Source organism: Canis lupus, chromosome 4, assembly GCF_048164855.1.
Source record: "Canis lupus baileyi chromosome 4, mCanLup2.hap1, whole genome shotgun sequence".
Taxonomy (NCBI): Eukaryota; Metazoa; Chordata; class Mammalia; order Carnivora; family Canidae; genus Canis; species Canis lupus.
In genome coordinates this window covers 63,132,008-63,150,594 of record NC_132841.1, presented here as the reverse complement: position 1 = coordinate 63,150,594, position 18,587 = coordinate 63,132,008, and the positions used below count along the sequence as shown (strand labels likewise).

Sequence of the window (18,587 nt, the reverse complement as noted above, 5' to 3'; positions counted from 1 at the left end):
ACATATTTTCCAAGTTCCAGACAGCATTGCTTTTTCCCATTCTACATTTGTAACTGATTGTTCTTTACCTGAGTATCTCACTCAGAAGGCTGCATCTTCCTCCCTCCATGAGGCCTTTCAACATAAGACAATAAATATATTTGTGCTTCTTTTCTCCAGCCTCCTTACAATTTGTATTTATCACTTGGCTCACTTTTTATCTTGTTATTTAATCATCACCCTTACTTGGTTCTGTTGCATTTGCATATATACACAGTGTGCTAGAATGAATCTGTTTTACTTGCCTTAAATTATACACTAAGCTAGGACTGACTCTGTTTTTATTCACTAGGTCTTATCAATAGTCAGCAAAGCATTACTTATGTTTGTTTTGGGATTTGACCATTTTCCTGTGATGAAAATCAATAAATGGCACCCCTTTCTGGAGAAGACACAGCAAGCCTTATTCTGTCTGGTTCCTAAGGAAATATGCAGCCCAGTATCAGCCAGGGGCCTACACTGAGTGTCACTTCCCTGAGATCTAAGTTTCTACTGCCCAGTCTTCTCATTTCCCACACTACTTTATGTCTTTTTCTGCTTATCATTATTTCTCTGCTATCTCCATATTCTACTTGCTTATGTGAAATGTTACAGTCATTTAGTAAGAATGTATGAGGGTCAACTCTAAGCAAAGCAAAACAGTGGCATGGGATAAGAGAATACCAAAAGCTATGACATAGTCCATGCTCTTTACCCCTCCTTGGCCCTCTAGAACATATAATTTAGTTGGAGAGATAAAGCATGCATACAAAGCAGTTGAGAAGAGTGCAGTACTCACAGGAGCAAAATAGACAAGTTTGCCTCAAAACTTAGAGAAGGGGAAGATCAGTATGCGCTACATTGGCTAGGTGGGGAAATTTTTGCAGAGAAAGTGAAACTTATCTCCTGGAATGGGTAGAATGTATCTTTGTTGGAGGGATGAGAAAGGGTAGGGGCAACATTTGAACTGGGGAATCCTAAAGATGAAGGAGAACAAATAAGATACAGTCAGGCTTTGAGTAACTGCAAGTCAGGGGAAGAAAACTGAATTTTATCCTATAGGTCTAGTATTTCCAGGAGCACCTTGAAGATCTATCTGTTTTCTATCTTAATTAGAATAAAAATTATCTTCTAAAGTGTACTGTGTATTTCAAAGTCATTGATATACTAAGCAGTGGAGAGCCATTAGAGATTTTTGAACAAGTTATATGATGAAAGAATTTCAAGATAGTAAATCTTTCATTAATATGTAGAAGAAGCTGAGGAGAATGGAAATAGGAGGGAGAGCAAGAGCAGAGAGACCAACTATTGCCACAGTCCAGGTTCAAGGCAGTGAAATCTGGCCTGAGCCAATGAAGAAATGCAGAAAGAGGGATAATAGCTCACATGAAAAGAAGTAGAATATATGCCAGTTAAACAAGGCTGCTTTGTGCCATCATATTTGACATTTGTGATGTACTTTACATACCTTATAAAACCTTCTATGAAAATATTGGGTTACTTGGACACTAGGAATAGCAGAAAAATTGTATCCTCTTGCAAAGTCCAAAATCAGTGCTTTGAAGCTTCTCTTTCTCTCCCTTAGGTCTGGTTTCCCAGATACAAACCCTGAGAAAATGAGCCAAGTGATAGTGATTTACTAAGGGAGTGCTTTTAGAGAAAATAGTAAGATATTTGGAGAAGCAAAACAGTAGCAACTGAGGACAAGCAAGGGTGTGATTTCAGGGTAAATCAAGACTCAGGCTGATCTGGAAGGGGAGCTCCCAGTTGAGTCAATGTGCTGGTCTTTCACTGCCTGCACTGAAGCGTCGCCTATGGAACATGGTAATAGGCAAGGAGGGAGAAAACTCCTGGGCACTCCTGGCTTTTTGAGCCCCTGGGGCAAAACACTTCTAGCAGTCCAAGGACAGTCAGTCATCTGAAGAGATGCTCAGGTGGAGTTAGAAGCAAAGTATAAAGAAAGCAACTGGCATTTGTAAATTCTCTAGAGAATAAACTTAAGAAAGCGATATATATGTTAAGTCGATAGAGAAAGAGAGAAAGATATAAAGCACTGATTTTTTTACTTACCAAGGGCTAAAATTTTTCTATCCCTAGTGTTCAGATAATCCATAGTTTATAGAAGGTTTTATAAGATATGTAAAGCATGTTGCAAATATCAAATGTTATGGCACAAAGCAGCCTTGTTTAATTGGGATAAATTCTACCTCTTTTCCTGTGAACTCCTCCCCATGTATCAGTGTGATACTCTCTTTTTCCTGAGCAGTTAATGGCTTATGACAGTTAATGGCTTATGACCATTTGCTCTCAAGTGGGAGCAAAGTGCACTTGTTGGTAAAAAGGAGTAGGACTGTTGGGCTGTGTTATGTGCAACCACATTAGAGATTCATGGCCATAACTTTAAAGTGAGACCAGTCTACAAGTTGTGTGATTTCTGTCTAGAAACATTTAGTGTCACAGAAGCACACAAAGAAAAGGGAGATATTTGGATTTAACCAGATTTGGAAGTTAGCCAAGCGAGTTAATGGAGGGGAAAAATGGTTAAAGGAGTTAAAGTTTGCAAGTAAATGATTATGGTGATGGACCATGGGATCTAGGCTAGGTTAAAAAAAAAAAAAAAAGTAGGATCTCTGAATTAATAGGAAGTCTTGATATGGTGAAGGAATTGATGAATTAAATATACTAGGTAAATGAGCTGAAGTTAATGGGCATACAGAAGAACACTTGAATGGAGTTGGAGGTGCTGCAGTTTTTCCAGTTGACAAGGTCAAGGATAAGACCTTGAGAGTGAATAACAGGTGAGCTATAGGAAAAGATTATGAAGGGCAGCCCCGGTGGCCCAGCAGTTTATCACCGCCTTCGGCCCAGGGTGTGATCTTGGAGATCTGGGATCAAGTCCCACATCGGGCTCCCTGCATGGAGCCTGCTTCTCCCTCTGCCTGTGTCTCTGCCTCTCTCTCTCTCTCTGTCTCTCGTGAATAGATAAAATCTTAAAAAAAAAAAAGAGGAAAAGATTATGAAGATGAGGAAGTCAAAGAAACAAGAGACTAGACCGTTCAATAGATTATCCAAATAAGAGACTAGGGTGTTCAGTAGATTCACCCAAGTAGTAAAATGTAAATGTCCAAGAATAATGACAGGAATGACAGTTCTCAGAATTCTTTGGTCTCCTGCTTAGTCAAATAAAAACAAAGGGAAATAAAAACAAACAACTCCATAAGATGTCCTAAATGGATGAGCAATTAACTTTCACAACAATATTTATTCATCTTGATACCTAAAAATAGGCATAATGTTTAAGTGCCAACATCATTTTACCTTTATTTACAGTGAATATTTATATAAACAAAGACAGTATCAAACCTTCATGGTTTCCCTTAATAATTATTTAGTGTCTCCCTGGATTATTAATTAAAAGCTATAAAGGTCATTGGGAAAATAATTTTAAATCTATGTAGAGAGTAATAGATAACTATCCATTTCATTATAATTCAAGGAAATAACTTGAACTGGAGTTATTGGTATGTCCCCATTCATTTATTATTTTTTGCATAATTAGTTCATTGTAGTCTACTTTATTTCCAAAGGGACTTCTGGTCATCTTTATTCCAATTATAACAGTGCATAGTCTTGGTACTTATGGTGACAAATATTCAGTGAAAGATATATTCTTAGAAGAACAGGGCACAAATTGAGCAGATTGCATGTTCACTCAGCTTATTATGTACTTTATCTTACACTTGTATATGATCTCTAGTTGTTTCTTATTTATCCTATACCTAACTAAGCAACTCTAAGGAAGAATTAATATGTTCTATTTCTATTTTTAAAATATAATTTTTTTGCTTTGCTTTATTATATTCTCCAGTCCCTGAAGATTAGGTAGCTAACTCATTAAATTCATCAAGTAGCAATGAAATGGTAGCAGCATTTAGCAGAAACTAGCAGGATGAGGTGACAGAGAATGCAGGGACTTTAGGAAGTTGTATTTTTGTAGAGAAGAAATAGAGTGATGGAAAGAGCTGTGGGATAAGGGATTCACATTTTAGACTAGACCCTCATCTGCCCCTTCACTATGAGGAGTAAACTTAAATTACTCATTTATAAAATGTGATACTATAATCTGAATAAATTAGGAAAAAAAGTTTTTATAAAGCATTAAAAATATAGGATACAGGATGCTTGGTGGCTCAGTGGTTGAGTACCTACCTGTCTTTAGCTCAGGTCGTGATCCTGGGGTCCTGTGATCGAGTTCCACATCAGGTTCACTGCAGAGAGCCTGCTTCTTCCTCTGCCTATGTCTTTGCCTCTCTCTGTGCATCTCTCATGAATAAATACAATCTTTTAAAAATACATATTTATATAGGGCACTATTCTTATTTAAGTATGGTGGCATAATTGCTCCAAGATGTCTAATGTCCTCTATTTTTAAAAAAGATTTTAATTATTTAACATTATCCTGTCTGTGCTAAAGACAGAGTGAAAGGAGGGAGGCAAAAAAGGGAAGACGGAGAACATGAAAAGGGGGGGTGGGGAGAAGGGCTGGCATAAGAGAAATGAAGCTATGCCTGAGCTAGATACAGCCTGAAGCAAAAGTGTGCTCCCCCAGAAACATGCCCCACTTATTACTCATCCAGCCTCATCTTGTTTCACTTCCCCTCACAGCCTGGTCCAGGCTCACTGACTTCTTTTTGGTTCTCAGGACATCCCTGCTTTTTGCTCATCTCAGCTTCTTTACACACAGATTCCCCTTGTGTGGATTATGTCCTCCCACTCAATCTTTATCCAGGACAGATCTCCACCCTCCTTGTACCTTTCAGCCTCAACTTGAATATCACTCTTAAGAGGCTTTCTCTGAGCCCCCATTTTGAAGTAGAGCCTTAGGTCCTACTTGCTAAACAGCTTTTCCATTACAGCCCTCTCCACAGTTGAACATGCATTGGAAGGATCATGTGTTCAATCTCTCTCTCTCTCTCTCTCTCTCTCTCTCTCTCTCTCTCTCTACTAGTTAGAAGCTCCATGAAGGCAGAGAGCATGTCAGTGTGTTGCACTTTCTACCCTCCAAGGCCTGCCAGAGTCATTAAGTAGAAACTGGTGAAGAGATAAACCAATCACTTGAGAAATTTAATAAGAGTATTGTCATTCTTATTCTTTGGGCTACAAATATCCACAAGTGGAAATGGTTATTGCTGTCAGAATAGAAAGATTTGTGTGCTGATGAATTTTTTAACTCATCTGAAAGACAAAAACGTATATCTGATCCACACGTTTAAGAAAACTGAAAACCAAACATTGCTAGATGGTTAACTCACAGTGGCTTGGTATTTCAGGTTGGAATTGTACAGTATGGAGAAAATGTAACCCATGAGTTCAACCTTAATAAGTACTCATCAACAGAAGAAGTACTTGTTGCAGCAAATCAAATAATTCAGAGAGGTGGCCGCCAGACTATGACAGCCCTTGGAATAGACACAGCCAGGTATGTGGATTAAAAAAATAAACCAAAGTAAAAGACTATGAAAAAATAACTGCTCACAATCAAGCCTTCTGGAGTGTTGATTGAACATTTACCTTGACAATATTTAACTGTCTTTTTAAAAAATCTTTTTTAAAACTAGGTCCCACTGGCTAACTAATAGTTATAGGATCAAGTTTTTCTACAATATGGTCTCCCCTCACTTCTTATCTTTCCTCTTATTCCAAAGGTTGAAATGATGGAAATGATGGAAAGTCAGTCACAAAAATTACTGTAGTCTTCTCTATCATATTCCTTATTACTAAGACATAATATTAGTGAATATTTTTCCCTTTGTTCTTTGTTTACAGCTTCTAGGAATCTCATTTTTTAAAAAAGGATTAATATTCATTTATTTCTACTCAATATATATTTATATCTTAGTATGTTCATAACTTTACAGTACCTGATATAGGGTTATTGAAGCTCTCAAGATTTTTTAAGAGGCTAAATTCAATACTGCTGTATTTGAAATCATTTGAAAGCCTAATCAATTGCAAAGATTAAAAGAAGTTGTAAGAACATCATCATTTTTTTGCTTTTTCTTCCTTTTTCCAAATTCCCTCTTAATTACATCCCTTCCTTATTCTTACACTTCCATGGAGAACACATAATCCACTCTGGTTGAATTTGATTCTACGAGAAACTAAGAACTATTCTTTGATTACAGTGTGGAACAATTTTTTTTTCTGTTTTTTTTCCCCAACTGCACTCAACCCTTATCTCCTGCTATTTTCTTCCTGAGTTGCCTTTAAAGCTAGTAAGGTTCTGAACAAAAACTAAACAATACCAAAATCTTGAGAAATCTAGTAAGTAGTTGGATTAAGGATCCTTCTGTTAAGTGTCTTCAACTTCTCAACTGACTTTATTTTACTTTATTTTTATTTATTTATTTATGAATGATAGTCACACACACAGAGAGAGAGAGAGACAGAGACACAGGCAGAGGGAGAAGCAGGCTCCATGCACCGGGAGCCCGACGTGGGATTCGATTCGATCCCGGGTCTCCAGGATCGCGCCCTGGGCCAAAGGCAGGCGCCAAACCGCTGCGCCACCCAGGGATCCCTCAACTGACTTTAAAGAGCTAACTATCCATGCTCTCATCTTACCTGCCTGCTAAGATCAGTATTTTATGGGGGTTAAAATAATTAATATGGATATTAAAGAATGAGTTGGATATTTAAAAATTTAAAATTTCATGTGCAGCATTAGATTCATAAGTGTTAGAGAAGCATGTGGTTCTAGTTATATGGGGCTCAAGAGAAAATAACCACAAACAGATGGGGTAATTTTACATTTACCTGCCTGTAGGATCACCAATTTGCATGCACAAAGAGTGCACATATTGAGGTGTAGTGAATGTACCCTCTTAAATAATTGCTGAGTGTGATTGCACAAAGTAAATCAAAGTGTTCTTTGAAAGCTCTGAGGCTGTAGGGAGCTGTGTATTTTCCACAGGCAACCACTTAAGAATGAATATTCGTCTTTGAAAACCAACTGAAGAAATATTCTGGCTGCTTTGCTCTTGCATAAATACACTCTAAATACCATGACCCTATATGGTTTTTGCCTACATGTTTCACAAAGGGCCTAGCTGTAGAACGCACAGTTTATTGAGTTTTGTATATAAATACAACTCCGTAATGGTATTACTAAGTATCCTCCTTGTACATTAGTTTTTCACATTAAAGCATATTTTTAATTGCTCTTTATTCCTTTTAGGCAGGGACAGTTACAAACAATATTTTTAATTTGTTAGAATCCTTGACTTCTATTTTCATTGGATGATAGTATTTGGGGTAAAGGGCAATTTGCTGAAGATATTTGAAACAGAAAAAGTGTGCTCGGAAGTTCTGCCAGTGGCTACTCTTACATTATATAAAACCAACCCTTGTTTAGATCTACCAGATTTTCTTTAAGAAATGTCTTTCAGGATGCCTGGGTGGCTCAGTGGTTAAGCGTCTGCCTTCGGCTCAGTGTATGATCCCAGAGTCCCAGAGTCCCGGCATTGAGCCCCACATCAGTTCCCTGCATGGAGCCTGCCTCTCCCTCTGCCTGTGTCTTTGCCTCTCTGTGTGTGTGTGTCTCTCATGAATAAATAAATAAATAAAATCTTAAAAAAAATAAATGTCTTTTAATCATCTCCATCAGTTGAGGTTCATTCAATAAGGGATTTAGGAAGTTTTGGTGATCCTGTAAGGATCAAGTCTTATATAATATCCATGTCTAAACTTCATTTAAAGACTAGCCTTTAACATCTGTTTTCACCTTTGTTTGTGCATATAAAGAAGTCAGAAAATCTATCTGTATAGTGTAGAAGGCAGAGATACACAGCTCCCTAGTGATCATTTTTTAATAGCTTCTTTATTTTGAAAATTTTACGAAAAATCAAAAAAATAGTACAACAAAATCCTGTGTACTCAACCAAACAAATCAACAATTGTTAACATCTTGTCATACTGGATTCAGTCCTTTTAAAGGAAAATAATCACAGATGAAATCTCTTTGTCCATATCACTAGGATCTTCTCTCCCATTCACAAGATGCCTACTATTGTGCACTTACTGTGTATCTACAGTAAAACTAGTATGTATTGTGAAAATCCTTTGAAAGTTTAGCTTAAGAAAAAAAATTTTTAACATATCCCAAACTAGGGCTATCTGTCCTCTTAACCAAATAAAACTATTGAAATGGACCATTCACTATAATGAATGCTACATTTTATGCCAAAATCTAAAAAATATTATATGAAATCCTTTCAATGTTTCATTCCTAAGTAAAATTTACTTGACTCCAGAGGGGAAAGTGAATTGAGTGAAAGAAAATAATAGAGGAGAAATGTGCCTCTGTGTGTGTGTGTGTGTGTGTGTGTGTGTAGAAGCACAAAACAAATAAAAATTGTTAATTTCCCCTCTCTTCCATCTCTTTCCATAAATGCTTTTTGAATTAAATAAAAAATTCCTTTCTTTGCAGTTAGGTTATAGAATTTTCCCTTTCTCTCCATGCCACTTTCTTCCACTCCAGCCCCAGGAGCCTATGTCCTAAAACCTCATTCAGACCAAATGTTTCATACCTACTCCATCTGCTCTTAATCCCCAAAGCCCTGCTCTGTCACTGACTCAGATCACAGTGATCTGCAGTCTTTTATTACTACGTCTGATTTTCCCCCATACCCAAGAACACTCTCAAATACTATCAGCCATACAAAATTCTCCTCAGCTTAGAAGATTTCCATACTCTTCTATAAATGTCAGACTAGATGTGGTGGAAGTGATTATAAAGTAAAAGCTTCTGCCAAAAGCAGATAAAAGGAGTGTTTATAGAGAAAGGAGTGGCAGAGAGAGTATTTAAGATATGACCTTTTCTAGGTCTGATGTGTGTGCTCCAGTCACACCTTCCCTGAGAAGTTTTTAAAGAATGAAATACTGCTGCCCTTTGTAGATGGGAGATGTGATGATTAGCAAAATGGTGACCTCTTCATCATCTGGGAGAAATCTAAAACTATTACAAATAGCGATCATTATGCCTCCCAGCTTGAATGATGGTTGTCAATGTTGATCTTGGAAGGACAACACTGGTCTAACTAAGTTGACAGTGTTTTTCTTTTGTTTATTGCTTTGCCTAACCTTGGGGTGGTGTTTTATTTGCTTTTTTTTCCTTGTGATCACTTCAGGAAGGAAGCTTTCACTGAAGCCCGGGGTGCCCGAAGGGGAGTTAAAAAAGTCATGGTAATTGTGACTGATGGGGAGTCCCATGACAACCATCTACTGAATAAAGTCATCCAAGACTGTGAGGATGAAAACATTCAGCGGTTTTCCATAGCTGTAAGTACATGGTTAACATGGTTTTCAAACTCTGGTGCAGAGACAAGAGATGTGTACATATCATGGTTATTTTATTAAATTTACACAAACAATGTTGAAAAGGAAAAACTTCTCCATTTGAAGGTAAACTCTGTGGGGGTAGGATTGGGTCGTGCTCCCTTTGTATCCTAGGGAAGAAAGGACAATAAAAGAGACAGAAGTAGGAGAGGAAAAGGAAGAAAAGAAAAGGAGGAGAAGAGGATGCCCCAGCAAGGGGAAGAATGCTGGAGGGATATAGGGAGGAATGGAGGAAGGGAAGAAAAGAGTGAGAGAAGGAAGGAGAAAGTAGAAGGTAGGAATAAAAAGGAAGGGAGGGAAGAAAGGGGAAAACTGAAGATATGCTAGAAATAAATTCATTGCCTGGAGAATAGTCCAAGCTGATAGAGGGGTAGAAGACCTTAATTTTGTCTCGTCCCAGGAATTCAGCTAGATAGCTATCAAAGCATTCTGAATACCTGCAAACTCAACCAAAGATGTAAGAAAAGTATAGCTGCAACTCTCAAATAGAAGAGCGATCACTTTCTGCAAGAATAACAAGATGGAAAAACTCACCTCAAAAAAGAGAACAAGAGGCAGTACTGACTGCCAGGGACTTATTCAGTATGGGTATAAGTAAGACATTGGACCTAGAGTTCAGAATAATAATTATAAAGATACTAGCTGGGCTTGAAAAAAGCATAGAAGACACTAGAGAATCCCTTTCTGGAGAAATAAAGGACTAAAATCTAATCAAGTTGAAATTAAAAAAGGCTATTAGTGAGATGCAATAAAAATGGAGGCTCTTACTGCTAGGATAAATGAGGCAGAAGAGAGAATTAGTGATATAGAGGACAAAATGACAGAGAATAAAGAAGCTGAGAAAAAGAGAAATAAACAACTACTGAATCACAAATGGAGAATTTGAGAGGTAAATGATACCATAAAAAGAAACAATATTAGAGTTGGGATCCCAGAAGAAGAGGAAAGTGGGTGAGGGAGGGGCAGAGGGTATATTGGACCAAATTATAGCAGAGAATTCCCTAATCTGAGGAAAGAAACATATAATTCTAGAAAGCACATAGAAACCCCTCTCAAAATCAATAAAAAAAATAGATCAACACCTCAACATATAATAGTGAAGCTTACAAATCTCAGAGACAAAGAGAAAATCCTGAAAGCAGCTCAGGACAAGAGGTCCATAACCTGCAAGGGTAGAAACATTAGACTGGCAGCAGTCCTATCTGCAAAGACCTGGCAGGCAGAAAGGACTGGCATGACATATTCAGGTGCTAAATGAGAAAAATACGCAGCCAAGAATACTGTATCCAGCCAGGCTGTCATTCAAAATTGAAGGAGAGAGAAAAAGCTTCCAGGACAAACAGAAACTAAAAGCATTTGTGGTCACTAAGCCAGCCCTAGGGGATCCTTTAAGTGAAGAGAGAGCCCAAAAGTAACATAGATCAGAAAGAACAGAAACAATATACAGAAACAGTGACTTTTAAGATTTAATACAGAAGGTAATAATGGAACAAAATTCATCTTTAAATAGTTTCTCTGAATGTAAAAGGGCTAAATGACCCCAAAAAGACACAGGATATCAGATTGGATAAAAAGGCAAGACCCATTGATATGCTGTGTGGAAGAGACCCATTTTAGACCCAAAGACACCTCCAGATTAAAAGTGAGGGGATGGAAAACCATTTATCATGCTAATGAACATCAAAAGAAAGCTGGAGTGACAATCCTTATATCAGACAAATTAGATTTTAAAGTGAAGACTAATAAAAGATGAGAAAGGACACTATATAATAATAAAAGGATCTATCAATAAGAAGAGTAACAATTGTAAATATTTATGTCCCTAACATGGGAGCAGCCAATTATATAAACCAATTGGCAACAAAATTACAGAAACACACTGATAATAATATAATAATAGTAGGGAACTTTAACACACCAATCACTGAAATGTATGGATCAGATCATCTAAGCAGAAGATCAATAAGGAAACAAGAGCTTTGAATAACACACTGGACCAGATGGACTTCACAAATCTATTCAGAGCATTCCATACTAAAGCAACAGAATACACACTCTCCTTGAGTGCACATAGCACATTCTCCAGAATAGATCACATACTGGGTCACAAATCAGGTCTCAACAACTGCCAAAAGATTGGGATCATTCCCTGCATATTCTCAGATCAGAATGCTTGGATACTTGAACTCAATCACAAGAAGAAATTTGAAAAAACTCAAATACATGGAAGCTAAAGAGCATCCTACTAAAGAAGGAATAGGTCAACCAGGAAATTAAAGAGGAATTTTTAAAAATTCATGGAAACAAATGAAAATGAAAACACATCTGTTCAAGATTTGGGGAATGCAGCAAAAGTGGTCCTAAGAGGGAAGTATACAGCAATATAAGCCTTTTTCAAGAAACAGGAAAGATCTCAAATATATAACCTAATCTTACACCTGAAGAAGCTGGAGAAAGAACAGCAAATAAAGCCTAAACCCAGCAGAAGAGATTTAATACAGATTAGAGCAGAAATCAATGAAATATAAACCAAAAGAGCAGTAGAACAGATCACAAAACTAGGAGCTGGTTCTTTGAAAGAATTAATAACATTGATAAACTCCTGGCCAGATGTATCAAAAAGAGAAAGGACCCAAACAAATAATATCATGAATGAAAGAGGAGAGATCACAACCAACACTGAAGAAATACAAACAATTATAAGAGCAACTATATGCCAACAAATTAGGCAATCTGGAAGAAATGGATGCATTCCTGGAGATGTATAAACTAACAAAATTGAAACAGGAAGAAAAAGAAAACCTAAATAGAGCCATAACCAGCAAAGAAATTGAAGTAGTAATCAAAAATCTCCCAACAAACAAGAGTCCAGGGCCAGATGGCTTCCCAGGGGAATTCTACCAAACATTTAAAGAAGAATTAATATCTATTCTTCTGAAGTTGTTTCAAAAAATAAAACTGAAAGGAAAACTTCCAAACTCTTTCTTTGAGGTCAACATTACCTTAATCCCAAAACCAGACAGAGACCCCACCAAAAAGGAGAATTACAGACCAATATCCCTGATGAACATGGATGCAAAAATTCTCACCAAGATACTAGCCAATAGGATCCAAGAGTATATTTAAAGGGTTATTCACCATGACCAAATGCGATTTATTCCTGTGCTGCAAGGATGGTTTAACACCTGCAAATCAGTCAATGTGATACACTACATTAATAAAAGAAAGGACAAGCACCACATGATTCTCTCAATAGATGCAGAAAAAGCATTTGACAAAGTACATCATTATTTCTTGATTAAAACTCTTCACTGTGTAGGGATAAAAGGAACATGCCTCAATATCCTAAAAAAAAACATATACAAAAAGCCCACAGCAAATATCATTGTCAATGGGAAAAATTGAGAGCTTTTCCCCTGAGGTCAGGAACACAGCAGTGATGTCCACTATCACCAGGGTTGTTCACCATAGTACTAGAATTCCTAGCCTCAGCAATCAGACAACACAAAGAAATAAAAGGCATCCAAATTGGCAAAGAAGAAGGCAAACTCTCACTCTTCACAGATGACATGATATTCTATGTTGAAAACCCAAAAGACTCCACCCTAAAATTGCTAGAACTCATACAAGAATTCAGCAAAGTGTCAGGATATAAAATCAATGCACAGTAATCAGTTGCATTTCTATTCGTTAACAATGAGACAGGAGAAAGAGAAATTAAGGAGTCAATCCCATTTACAATGGATGAAAAAAATAAGATACCTAGGAATAAACCTAACCAAGGAGGCAAAATATCTATACTCAGAAAGCTATAGAACACTCATGAAACAAATTGAGTAAGACACAAAGAAATGGAAAAATGTTATATTCTCATGGATTGGAAGAACAAATATTGTTAAAATTTCTGTTCTACCTAGAACAATCTATACATTCAATGCCATCCCTATCAAAATATCATCAACCTTTTTCACAGAGCTATAACAAATAGTCCTAAAATTTGTAGGGAACCATAAAAGACCCTGAATAGCCAAAGGAATGTTGAAAAAGAAAACCAAAGCTGGTGGTATCACAATCCTGGACTTCAAGTTCTATTACAAAGCTGTAAACATCAAGACAGTATAATACTGGCACATAGATCAATGGAACAGAATAGAGAACCCAGAAATGGACCCTCAACTCTACGGCCACTAATCTTCAACAAAGCAGGAAAGAATATCCAATGGAAAAAGACTCTTCAACAAATGGTGTTGGGAAAACTGGACAGCCACATGCAGAAGAATGAAACTGGACCATTTCCTTACACCATACACAAAAATAGACTCAAAATGGATGAAAGGCCTAAATGTGAGACACAAATCCATCAAAATCCTAGAGGAGAACACAGGCAGCAATCTCTGTGACTTTGGCCACAGCAACTTCTTGCTAGGCACTTCTCCAAAGGCAAAGGAAACAAAGGCAAAAATGAACTATTAGGACTTCATCAAAATAAAAAGCGTTTGCACAACAAAGGAAACAGTCAACGAAACCAAAAGACAGAATGGGAGGAGATATTTGCAAATGTCTTATCATATAAAGGGCCAGTATCCAAAATCTATAAAGAACTTATCAAACTCAACACCCAAAGAACAAATAATCCAATCAAGAAATGGGCAGAAGATATGAATGGACATTTCTCCGAAGAAGACATACAAATGGCCAACAGACACGTGAAAAGATGCTCAACATCACTCAGCATCAGGGAAATACAAATCAAAACCACAATGAGATACCACCTCACACCAATCAGAATGGCTAAAATTAACCACTCAGGAAACAACAAATTGTGAGGATACAGAGAAAGGTGAACCCTTTTATGCTATTGGTGGGAATGCAAGCTGGTGCAGCCACTCTGGAAAACAGTAGGGAGGTTCCTCTAAAAGTTGAAAATAGAGCTACCCTATGACTCAGCAATTGCAGTGCTAGGGATTTACCCCAAAGATACAAATGTAGTGATCTGAAGGGGCACCTGCATCCCAATTTATAACAGCAATGTCCACAATAACCAAACTATGGAAAGAGCCCAGATGTCCATTGACAGACGAATAGATAAAGAAGATGTGATATATATTACATATGTATATATATGTAACGAATAGATAAAGATGTTATATATAATATATATTATATATATATGTAACACAATGGAATACTACTCAGCTAACAACAAAAAAAGAAATCTTGCACTTGCAAAGACATGGATGGCACTAGAGTATATTATGCTAAGTGAAATATATCAATAAGAGAAAGATAATCATATGATTCTACTTATATGTAGAATTTAAGAAACAAAACAGAAAATCATAGGGGAAGAGAGGAAAACAAGACAAAAACCAAAGAAGGAGAAAAACCATAGGAGACTCTTAATCATAGGAAACACACTGAGGGTTGCTAGAGAGGAGGAGGGTTGGGGGACGGGGTAACTGGGTGATGGACATTAAGGAGAGCACGTGGCGTAATGAGCACTGTGTTATATAAGACTGATGAATCAATCACTGCCCTCTACCTCTGAAACTAATGATTTTTGTTAATTAATTGAATTTAAATGAAAACAAATAAAATAAATACTTTTCATACTAATTAATAATTCTTCCCACAATTTGGGAAGGTAGAAAATCAGGACATGACTTATAATAATCTACTAAAAGTGAATAGTGGTATTACCATACCTATAACTCTTTGAGCTGCAGAAAAGAAACAAAAGGTCACCTCATTTTTTGTCTATTCTGGACAGTCTATACTGAGACTTAGGAGTAAAGTCCCTCCAATGGCAAGACTTCTTATGTGATTCTATAGAATATGGGTGCTCCTCTGTGCAAGTCACTTCTTGGCATTACCAGTAGAATGGGGAGAACTCAGAAGACATATCCTTGCTTATGTGGTCCATGCAGAGCCATTTCCTCCCTACTTCATAGCTGCTAACACTGCAGCCAAAGTGAAGCAACCAGAAGCTATAAAATGTTTTCTGTAATTGCATTTAAACTGGACAAGAAGGGAGAAATTATCAGAAAAGAAGAAATTTCCTTTAGTTCCAAGGAAAAACCTAGCCTGCTATTGATGATGGAGAAGATATTACAAAGTACTTTAACTTTTTGTGAACAAATCTGTATCAATATAAAAGCAATCTGTTATTAATAACATTTGTCTCTCACAATCCAAAAAGAGAGAGAAAGAGAGAGAGACTGTCAGAGTGCTTTTTACCCCTTATTAGTGATTTTTTTTTTCTAAATCCATCTTACTACCTCCATGAGCTGAGATGACTCAATTTCGTGGTGCCACCCCATGGAGCATTCAGAAAAAGAGAAATAAAAATTCCATCTTTCAAATGCAAATATGGAAAATAATTTAAATTATCATGCATAAAGCACTCTGTAATGTACAATAGTTTTTTCTGTGTTCTAGATTTTTTTTTTTTTTGTCCTTTGTGGCGTCCCAAAGAGAGCAGGGCAACTTTCATTTTCCCATTTATGAATGAGGAAACCAAGGGACAGCAGGCTCCACGGCTATAGGCCACATGACCAAGGCTGCAGACCCCCTTGACTGACCATATGTACCACTGCTCTGGGCTGTTCTTCCTCACACCCTAATCTCTCTTTCTTGCTGCTCCAGATCTCTGGAAGGTGCTGCAAGACTATCCTAACATGTTTTCCCTCAATTCCCCAGACTCCCAAATTCTCTCCAGCCCCTGTACCAGAGCAAAAAGACCCAGTAGAGACACTAAGCATGTCCCATCATGCCGTAACCTTAAACAACAACAGACACATGGGCACTTTCCAAAAGTGAGAAGAAGGCAGTGGGGGGAGGGTAGAGAAGAGTATATTTTTGGAACTAGAAAGACCTTCGTTCAAATTCTGCCTTTGTGACAGTAGATAAGTGCTTAATACTCCAAGCTTCAGCATCTTTATTTATAAGTAAGGGTAAATATTGTTTCTCTCTTTCTCTTTCTGTTTCTCTTTCTTTTCTCTCAGATAAAAAATCAGTGAGAAGGTAACTATAAACATCTAGCACAATAGCAGGCTAGGCAACCAATAAATATTTTTCTTAAGGGTCTTTAACTAGAGTAGTTTACAACCGTGAAATAATAAAATTCATGGTACCTCAGAGCTAGAAGGAATCTTAGAGATTCTTAGGAATCTTAGAGCAATTGTGTTGCCGCCTTGCACAAAAACCTTCAGAGATTCCCCCTGGACTATCAAACCTTATCTCAGATACAACTGTGTCCAGCCTTCCTTTCTAGTTGTTTGCTCTCATTTCCATAGCATGTGCCCTTCGCCCAGGGGGAGGGAGTCTTCTTAATACAAACTGACTTTTTAAATAAGTCAGGAAGCAAAAATTTCAGAACTATAAGAGTTTAGCCTAAATTGTTTTTCAATAGAATCTCTCTTTTTCATTGTAAGTATCAGATATTACCCATAGTGGTTTTTCAGCATCTCATCAGTGAGATTTCCTCCTTTCCATTCAAAAGTATGAACAGTGAAGGACACCCCACACCCTTGTAACAATGAAAGAAGAAGATTCATCCCTGATAAGCTCCCAGAACACAATTTTTTTTTAAAAATTTTATTTATTTATTCATGAGAGACACACAGAAAAAGAGAGGCAGAAATACAGACAGAGGGAGAAACAGACTTCATCCAGGGAGCCGGATGTGGGACTCAATCCTGGGACCCCAGGATCATGCCCTGAGCCAAAGGCAGACTGAACCACCAACCCACCCAGGTGTCCCCCCAGAACACAAAATTGATTCACTGCTTCCCAGGGGCAAGGTGACTCTACCTATTTTATAACCAAGATGACTTTCTTATAAGACAGGACAAAATGTTCTTTTGTTTTCTTTTCCAATTTTAATTTAAATTCTAGTTAGTTAACAAACAGTGCAATATTGGTTTCAAGAGTAGAATTCTGTGATTCATCATTTACATATAACACCCAGTGCTCATCACAAGTGCCCTACCTAATCACCATCACCCATCTAGCCCATCCCACCTACATCCCTCTATCACCCCTTAGTGTGTTCTCTATCTTTAAAAGCCTCTTATGGTTTGTTTCCCTCTTTCTTTCCCCCCCCTCATATGTTCATATGTTTTTTTTCTTTAATTCCACACATGAGTGAAATCATGTAGTATTTTTCTCTGATTTATTTCATTTACCATAATACACTTTAGCTCTATCTACATTGTTGTGAATTGCAAGTTTCATTCTTTTTGATGGCTGAGTAATACTCTATTATGTATATATAATCTAATATATATTATTATACATATAATATAATCTTGTATATATATATATTTATACATCATCATTTTCCCCATTGAATTTTACCTAATATATTTATACATCATATATATATATATATATATATATATATATATATGTCATCTTCTTTATCCAAAGAGGTTAGTATCCAAAATCTATAAAGAACTTATCAACTAAACACCCAAAACACAAATAATCCAGTTAATAAATGAGCAAAAGACATGAATACTTCCCCAAAGAAGACTTCCAGATGGCTAACAGACACATGAAAAGATGCTAAATTTCACTCATCATCAGGGAAATACAAATCCAAACCATGATGAGATACCATCTCGCAGCTGTCAGAATGGATAAAATTAACAACGCAAGAAACAACAGGTGTTGGCAAGGTTGCAGGGAAAGGGGAACCCTCTTGCACCATTGATGGGAGTGCAAATTCTGGAGAACAGTATGGAGGTTCCTCAAAAGTTAAAAATAGAACTACCTATGATCCAGCAATTGCACTACTAGGTATTTACCCAAAAGATACAGAAATACAGGTTCAAAGGGATACATGCAGCATTATCAACAATAGTCAAATTATGCAGACAGCCCAAATATCCAGCAATGTCCTTTTTTATTTGGGATACAGATATGAAAAATAAAAACACCTCATTATTTCTGTCTTTTCCCTTGTTGTTAGTTCTATAAATTATCTCTTGCCTATTACTATTAATCCATTATTACTTCTCCTTACAATAATAGTTACTATAACTATTTTGATCTCTTCTGTGGTTGAGAATAATTCCATAGATCCTGGCTTCGCTCAGCAATACTGGCCACAGTTATCTCTATGGCTGGTCTTTTCAATTGCATAAGCCAATGTATGCCCAGTTTGTCCC

At 37.0% G+C, this 18,587-nt stretch overlaps 1 protein-coding gene across 1 annotated transcript in view; it reads left to right on the top strand.

The window, feature by feature from the left end:
* The window catches only part of ITGA1 (integrin subunit alpha 1), a 158,718-nt gene that overhangs the window by 80,311 nt on the left and 59,820 nt on the right, over positions 1-18,587 (top strand). The window contains exons 7-8 of the mRNA XM_072824649.1: positions 5,349-5,497; positions 9,207-9,357. Of these exons, the coding sequence (XP_072680750.1) occupies positions 5,349-5,497; positions 9,207-9,357 (300 nt within the window). The remainder of the gene's footprint in view (positions 1-5,348; positions 5,498-9,206; positions 9,358-18,587) is intronic.